Source organism: Miscanthus floridulus, chromosome 18 (genome assembly GCF_019320115.1).
Source record: "Miscanthus floridulus cultivar M001 chromosome 18, ASM1932011v1, whole genome shotgun sequence".
Classification (NCBI taxonomy): Eukaryota; Viridiplantae; Streptophyta; class Magnoliopsida; order Poales; family Poaceae; genus Miscanthus; species Miscanthus floridulus.
This window is the reverse complement of record NC_089597.1, coordinates 120,668,620-120,677,247: the sequence shown is the minus strand read 5'-3', so window position 1 is coordinate 120,677,247 and position 8,628 is coordinate 120,668,620. Positions and strand designations below refer to the sequence as shown.

Sequence of the window (8,628 nt, the reverse complement as noted above, 5' to 3'; positions counted from 1 at the left end):
AAACGGTTTAGACATTTTTTTGACCGTTTTCTACTTTTCTACTTTTAATTCGAAATATCCCAAATTCAAAATTCGGTTTTGAAATTCGGTTTAAACCAAATTTGGCCCACTACAAGTCCAACCTTAGAAAAATTATATCTTTTTCATACGATCTCGGATGAAGATGATTTTTATATGAAAATTGTAGCTCTCGACGAGATCTACAACTTTCTAGTTCTTAGTTTTTTTTTCATTTGATGTCTTGAAGATGTTAAAAAAAAATTAAACAAAGTCAGCGATATATTAATCGCGTACAAGCGCTTGTTGCCTTAAAAAAATCATATCTTCCTTATATTGTGTCGAATGGAGATACTTTTTAAAAAAGTTGTAGGACTTGTTAATTATTATGTACTTGTTAATTGTTATGCACTTGGTCCTATATGTCAATATTCCGTATTGATTTTTCGTATACCAACCGTGTTCGACATAATTCCGCTCGAATTAGTTCGTTTTCGAAATTTTTGATATTCCATAAGTTCGTGTTCGTTTTCGTGTCCGGCTTTACCGCTTTCGTTTTTGTTTTCGTATTCAAATGTAGAAGTAGAAAACGATTGAGAGATTTTCCGACCGTTTTCATCCCTTGTCACAACTGTCATTATGGATGAGATTCGAGGTAGAAAATTCTCGGTGCTTATTGATAAGTCTAGAGATGTATCAATAAAAGAGCAAATGACAGTGATTCTAAGGTTAGTACTCCACAATTGCAATTTGTGCATAGATTTTATTATAATTATTTCTACAATTATACTAACAAATAAACAAATGTGCCGTGCAGGTTTGTGAATGATAAAGGGCAAGTGGTGGAGAGATTTCTTGGACTTCAGCATGTTCAGAGTTGTACAACTATTGCATTGAAAGAAGCTTTGGTTAGTATGCTTTCAAGTCACAATTTGTCTATTTCTATGCTTCGTGGGCAAGGGTATGATGGAGCTTCTAATATGAGAGGTGAATTTAATGGGGTGCAGAAATTGATTCGTGATGAAAATCCTTATGCTTTCTATGTGCATTGTTTTGCCCATCAATTACAACTAGTGATTGTTACTGTGTTCGACTTCTAGTGCAGATATTGCAGATTTCTTTAACTATGTTCCTTTAATAGTCAGCAATGTGTGTGCATCTTGTATGAGAAAAGATGCCTTGCTTGCAAAGCATCATGATGTGTTGCTAGAAAAGATTGAGAAGGGTGAGATTATGACGGGAAGAGGTTTAAATCAAGAAAGTAGTCTAGCTAGCCCAAGAGATACTAGATGGGGTTCCCATCTTAAAACTTTGCTTCGCATTTTGGTGATGTGGGTGGCTATCATAGATGTGCTTGAGATAGTGAAGAAAGATTCCTTTAAACCAACAAATAATGGTGGAGCTTTAGGTTTAATTGGAAAAATGGAGAACTTTGATTTTGTGTTCATCCTGCATTTGATGATAGAATTGTTGAGCATGATAGATATTTTGTCACGTGCTTTGCAAAGGAAGGATCAAGACATAGTTGAAGCAATGCATTTGATCACGGATGTGAAAGATAGCTAGCAGGATATGAGGGAAAATGGATGGGAGCCATTACTCAAAAAAGTGAAAACATTCTGTGAGAAGAATGAGATTGAAGTGCAAGATATGGATAAGGAAATAAATGTTAGAGGTACATCTAGACGAAGAAAGCAAAAGGTAACAAACATGCATTACTATCATGTTGAGATTTTTCTTGTCGCCATTGATGCCATCATGACTGAGCTAAATCATCGGTTCAGTGAAATTAGTTCAGAGTTATTAGTATGTATGGCTGCTTTTAACCCAAGGAACTCCTTCTCTAATTTTGATGTTGACAAACTTGTGAGGCTTGCTAAAATTTATGCCGAGGATTTTGATATTGGTGAGCTTGCTGTTTTGCCCAGCCATCTTAGACAGTTTGTCAACCGTGCTAGAAGAACTCTAGAATTTCTTGGATGCAATGAACTTGGAAAAGTTGCTAAAATTATGGTCAAGACTAATATGAACACATCTTATAAATTGGTTTATCGTCTCATTGAGCTAATCTTGATACTACCGGTGGCAACGGCTTCAGTTGAGAGGATATTTTTAGCCATGTCTATTATAAAGATAGATTTGCGTAGTAAAATGGGTGATGGATGGCTCAATGACTTGATGATATGCTATAGTGAGATGGAGATATTTAGAAAGATTGATAATGAAAAGATCAAAAAGCGGTTTCAAGAGATGAAAAAGCGTCGTATGTTATTGCCTAAAAAATTAGTGGTACGATCTATTATCTTCTAAATTCATAATTTGGAGGTCCATATATATGTTTGACTAATCAATTTTGTCTATCTCTGTAGATTGCTACTTCGGATGAATAATGTGTCAACATCAGGAGCCGTTTATTAGCTTCGTAATTGGACCTTTTGGTACGAATGAACTGCATCCTTTATTTTTCATGATGTACTTTGTGAATTTCATCATTAATCGATGTTTCAAATATAAGATTACTTTAAGCTATTATATATTTGTCTATTGTGAGTGGTCATAGTAGAGCTAAGTCGTTGTAGAACTTTTGTTCAGCCCCCCCCCCCCCCCCCCCCTCCCTCCCCCTAAATTTTTTTTTGGCTTCATCCCTGGCGTTGGGCGACTTACGCATGTGCCACGTGCAGCGGCTTAAGAGGGGAACAGCCGAGCGTGCATGTGTTTATTTGGTGACCATCGAGATAGCTGGAACAGAAGATTCCCTAGCGTCTTTTTTTATTCCTGTTATTCCTGGACGTGGTTGAAACTAATTTTCAATCAATTCCAATTCTATTTCCTCAGATGCTGTGCCTTTTGAGGACTATGAGGATGACCAGAAGGCTGAGGAAACTGAGGAGCTTGGTAATTACGAAGATGATTTGAGAGGTTTCATTGTGGATGATGATGAAATTGATGGGAATGGCCAAGTTGTAAGGTGTGATTCGTTGTGTTTCTATCATTCACCAACCAGTTCCATGTCTTTGTCACTTTGCAAAATTACATATTACTGTGTTCACTCCAAGTAATATGTACAATGGCATATACTTGTAGAAGGATGAAGTTTAAAAAGAAGGTACCACGACAAGCAGCAGGTGTATCATCATCTGCTCTACAAGAGGCCCAAGACATATTTGGTGAGGTTGATGAGATGTTAGCACGAAGAAAGCAAGGGCTTGAGAGGGAGGCTTCTAACTCAGGTGAGTTAAGAGGGAAGAGGCTTGAAGACGAGTTTGAGCCATTTATTCTTCAAGAGAAGTATATGACAACAAAAGATGGGCAAATAAAAGAAAATGAATTGCCTGAGAGGGTGCAGGTATGTACCAGCTAACTTGATTTTCACTAAATATTGATTTAGTTTAAGACCATATGATTAGTTTCTTTTTCTTTATGACAGTTGTCTTATGAGTTGACTGGCGATCCTCCGACGGATAACACGATGATAGAGGAAGAAAGTTTATGGATACACAGCCAACTAACTGGCGATGGGTTTCTGTTCTTTTTCGGTGATGAATTGAACAAGGATATTGACCAGAAGGACATTGCTAACGTTTTGACCATGCTGCATGTCAAAAAATTTGAAGTATGCAAATTTTGTCCAAATCTGCTTCACAATTTATTATGCTTGCTCGTCTGACTTAGTCTTTGTTACCTGTCAGATTCCATTCATTGCAATGTACAGAAAGGAGAAATGTTCAAGCCTGCTAAAAAATCTTGATTCTTATCAGGGTAATGAATATGATGTGCCCAAAATGAGGTGGCATAAGGTAAGTATTCTTCATGACAAATTGGTTCCTCTCCCTGAACTGACCAACTATTTGCAATTACTGACGCAAATCTTGTGTTCTAACAGCTGCTCTGGGCAGTTCAGACCTTAGACAGAAAGTGGCTACTTCTTCAGAAGCGCAAGGTTGCTTTAGAGTTGTACTATGAGAAACGATTTGATGATGAGAAACAGAGGATAGAAGATGTCACAAGGCAGGAACTTAACAGGCAACTTTATAATTCTATCATTGATGCACTAAAGGATGCTAAATCTGAGAAAGAGTTGGAGGATGTTGATGCAAAGTTCAATTTACATTTTCCTCCTGGTGAAGTTGAAGGACAATTCAAACGTCTAAAAAGGAAATCCTTGTACAGGATCTGTCACAACGCAGGGTTATGGGAGGTTGCCAAGCAATTTGGGCACAGTTCTGAGCAATTTGGTCACCATCTAACATTAACAAAAATACCTGTATGTGATCTATGTTGACACTTATTTTTAGAACAATACTTCCTGTTTTTTTGACGTAAGAATTCTGCCTGTGCAACCTACCCATTGTTTGCATATATTTTAATGCCCTAGAAAATTCTTTTATACAAAAAATCATCCCAAGTTTGACACTTTACGTGTAATATGATTCTTCAGGATGTTGGTGAGCTTGATAGCAGGAAAGATTCTCCTGAAGTGGTTGCTGCAAATTTCACATGTGCAATGTTTGAAAGGCCACAAGATGTTCTTCGCGGTGCGAGACACATGGTATTTAATAGACCTCAAAATATTGACCGTTTTTTGTAGGGCACAAAACTTTAGTTGATTGATTTGAGCTGACAACAACATCCCATGTCCCCTTGTTTCTTCTTTGTTATCAGGCTGCAGTTGAGATAAGTCGTGAGCCAATTGTAAGAAAGCATATTCGAGGCATCTTCATGAATAAAGCAGTTGTGTCAACATGTCCCACACCTGAGGGCAATACGATCATAGATCCATATCATCAACTATCGGGTGTTAAGTGGTTGAGAGAAAAAACCACTTGATAAGTTTGTAGATGCACAGTGGCTTCTTATTCAGAAAGCAGAACAAGATAAGCTTCTCAAGGTTACTGTAAAATTGCTAGAAGATGCTAAGAATGAACTGATGTCTGATGCACGTGAGAATTATCTAAGTGACTGTGTCAGCAAGTCTGCACAGTTGTGGTATGAGCAACGAAAGATGATACTAGATGATGCCTTCTTCAGTTTCCTTCTTCCATCAATGGAAAAGGAGGCTCGATCACTGTTGACAGCAAAAGCTAAACATTGGCTCCATATGGAATAATATGGGAAACAGTTGTGGAACAAGGTAACTGTTGCTCCTTGGAAGAAGGAGGAGGATGCTGACATTGATTTGGATGGCGAATCAGAGTTGAGAGTTATGGCCTGCTGCTTGGGTCCTGGGAAGCCATCAATCACCTTTGTAATGTTAGACTCATCAGGAGAATTGGTTGATGTTATACATGTGGGTTCTATCAGTAACAGGTCTCAAGGTGTCACCGAGGAGCAGAAGAAGAAGAATGGTCAGCAACGACAACAACTTTTAAAGTTTATGACTGATCATCAACCACATGTTGTGTGTGTAGGAGCATCAAACTACAATTGCAGATAACTCAAGGATGATATTTATGAGGTATTATTCTATCTTATTTGTGGGTATACAAATTCATTTCTAGTCACATTAGAACATGTAATATGTTTCTTCCAGACTTATATAGTCGCACCTGCACAAAGGTCTTTAAGTTGGCTGTTGGCCCCAGACTGATGAGTTTCATATTACCATGCTGTTGTACAATACGGCCACTTTATGAACAGGGTGTTATTGTCAGCATTCGCAGAGGATTTATAGCATCTGGTTTTATAGTTGTGTTATCTTCCGAGTTCAGCGTGCTGTTGCAGAACATAGTATCAGGCTATCAGCTATTGTCTTTGCTGCACACAGTTTTTATTATTATGGTTTTGTTACTCTCCTGATTTCACCTTGTAGGATGTCACAATCTTGTTCCTTAGATGCATCAAGGCAACCCATTAGGTTTTATGAAGCATATCAGGTTCAACTGCTGGGTGAACGTATTTCCAGTGCTTGTGTGTATATAATAGCTAGTTGGTTAAATTTTCAGTTATTCTGTCTGTTTGGACTGTCCTGCAACAGTACTAGGTGGAAGTTCATTTTTAAGCTTTATAATGCTCTCATTGCTAACATTAAATTGGCATTTATCCTTGTGACAGGTTATTTACAAGGGAATCGTAGAAGATAATCCCAGAGATGTTATCCCTCACATGAAAAATCTTAGCATCGTCTATGGTGATGAGTCTGTGCCTCGCTTGTATGAGAACTCTCGAATATCTTCGGATCAACTTCCTGGCCACTCAGGTATAGTAGTTATAGTAGCAACATGGTGATCTACTGTTACTTCTGTTCAGTAACTTACAAACAGCTGTTACCTCAATCATTATACAGGCATTGTGAAGAGGGCTGTGGCACTTGGACGTTACCTTCAGAATCCATTGGCAATGATTGCTACACTATGTGGACCTGGAAAAGAGATACTTTCTTGGAAACTGCATGCGCTGGAACAGTTTCTCACTCCTGATGAGAAGTATGAAGTTGCTGAGCAAGTAATGGTTGATGCAACAAATCAGATAGGTTTCGATATTAATCTTGCTTCTAGCCATGAGTGGCATTTTTCAACATTACAATTTATTTCTGGCCTGGGTCCACGCAAAGCTTCAGCTTTGAAAAAAGATCTGGCAAGAGAGGGATCAATTTTTAGCCGCAAGGATCTTGTAGAACCTCTAGGCAGGAAAGTATTCATGAATGCTTCTGGGTTTTTACGTGTAAGACGGAGTGGTGCAGCTGCAGCAGGTGCCAGTCCTCAAATCATTGATATGCTTGAGGACACAAGGATCCATCCTGAATCATATGCATTAGCAAAAAAAACTGGCTAAGGATATCTATGCTGAGGATGCACCACATGAAATGAATGAAATGGACGATGACATGCAAGAGTTGGTGATTGAGCACATTAGAGAAAGGCCGCATTTTCTTCGAAATCTTGATATTGATGAATATAAAGAGCATTTCAGAAGAATACCGTAAAAAGGAAACACTGTGTGATATACAGACGGAGCTGCTGTGCGGTTTTTCTGATTGGAGAACCCCCTATATCGAGCCAAGCCCAGAAGAGGAGTTCTGGATGCTTTCTGGTGAAACAGAGGATACCATATCTGAGGGAAGGATTGTTCAAGTAACTGTTCGCAATATACAAGAGAACAAAATAATTTGCATGTTTGATTCTGGTTTGAAAGCCATAGTTATGGCAGACGACTACTCTGATGAGGGTTTTGATCCAGAATCATCGCAATTACGTGAAGGTGATGTATTAACTGGCAAAATTTGTAATTTGAATAAAAATAGGTTCATGGTTCACCTAACCTGCAAGGCTAGTAAAATGAGGGGAACACCATTCTCCAGAGGTGATCAGGATCCTTACTATCATGAACAAGACATGACCTCACAGACTGCACAAGATAAGGCTCGAAAGCAAAAGGAACTTCCAAAGAAGCATTTCCAGCCCCGGATGATTGTGCATCCCCACTTTAAGAACCTGACAGCAGAAGAAGCCATGCAGGTTAGCTGCCTTGTTAAACTAACTCCACTCTGCTTCTTCTCTTCTGTTATGCACTTATGCTATGCCCATCTTATCTAAACTCTTTTCTTTAAACAGTTTTTATCAGATAAAGAGCCTGGTGAAAAGGTGATCCGGGCAAGTTCTAGGGGACCATCATTTTTTATTCTTACCCTAAAAATTGCTGATGGCGTTTATGCACACAAGGAGATATCTGAAGGTGGGAAGGATCACAAAGAAACCCTTCGCCTGGGAAAAACACTAACAATTGACAATGAAACTTTTGAAGACCTCGATGAGGTTGGTGCACCTGATATATACACTCCCCTGTCTTCTCACTTATTTTCTGTCAGCTTCAGTTCTCCACATTCATTTTTTGTGACAACATTTTGCTGAAGTTATTTGGTATTCTTTCATTTTGACGTAACTGGGCCTTCCTCTCACAACCCTAATTTTCATATAATATACAGGTCATTGACAGATATGTGGACCCGTTGGTTGGACACCTCAAAAGCATGCTCTGTTACCGTAAATTCAGGATGGGGCTAAAAAATGAGGTTGATGAGATGTTCAGGGCAGAGAAGGCAGAGAATCCCATGAGAATAGTATATAGTTTTGGCATATCTCATGAGCATCCGGGAACCTTTATATTGTCATATATTAGGGGTACAAATCCGCATCATGAGTATGTCGGATTATACCCAAAGGGCTTCAGATTCAGGAAGAGAGACTTTGACAACATTGACCGCCTCGTGTCCTATTTCCAGAAGATTATTGACAAACGACCATCTGATGCTGAACCATCGATGCAAAATGTTGCTGCAGTGGTGCCTACGAAAAACTCAGCTTGGGGTTCTGGTGGTGGTGCTAGTGCTGGTGATGCAAATGATGGTTGGAGGGGAGATGGTAATTATAGGGACAGACCTTTCTCTGGAAGATTAGGTCAGTTATTAATGAGCTTATGATGTTGATAAGTTTATATGCATATTTCGCTATGATAATCTTTGAGATGCTTTGCATGGATTAGAATTATAATACTTTCACCAAGTAGAGCATTATTGTTCTTCTCATGATTTGCTAGTGTCATTGAAGATAGTGTTAGCATGCTTGTGGACTTGTGGTGATTCCCGTGCCACTTTATGCTGTGTGAGTTAAAAGCCATATTTGAAATAGAAGTAAT

The 8,628-nt window shown here is 38.7% G+C and overlaps 1 protein-coding gene and 1 pseudogene across 1 annotated transcript; both read left to right on the top strand.

The window, feature by feature from the left end:
* The first annotated feature begins 636 nt into the window (after positions 1–636).
* Positions 637–1,563, top strand: LOC136524497 (uncharacterized). The gene is made up of 3 exons (XM_066517848.1): positions 637–725; positions 815–984; positions 1,103–1,563. Exons 1-3 carry the CDS (start codon positions 637–639, stop codon positions 1,561–1,563), a joined length of 720 nt encoding a protein of 239 aa, XP_066373945.1.
* Positions 1,564–1,569: 6 nt separating this feature from the next.
* LOC136524496 (transcription elongation factor SPT6-like) lies at positions 1,570–8,413 on the top strand (annotated as a pseudogene).
* The last annotated feature ends 215 nt before the right edge of the window (positions 8,414–8,628 follow it).

Excerpts from the sequence above, each read along its gene's own strand:
- LOC136524497 (XM_066517848.1), top strand. The coding sequence starts at position 637 with ATGGATGAGATTCGAGGTAGAAAATTCTCGGTGCTTATTGATAAGTCT. Across the intron at positions 726-814 it reads CAAATGACAGTGATTCTAAG|GTTTGTGAATGATAAAGGGC; the intron begins GTTAGTACTCCA and ends TGTGCCGTGCAG. Across the intron at positions 985-1,102 it reads TGGAGCTTCTAATATGAGAG|ATATTGCAGATTTCTTTAAC; the intron begins GTGAATTTAATG and ends CTTCTAGTGCAG.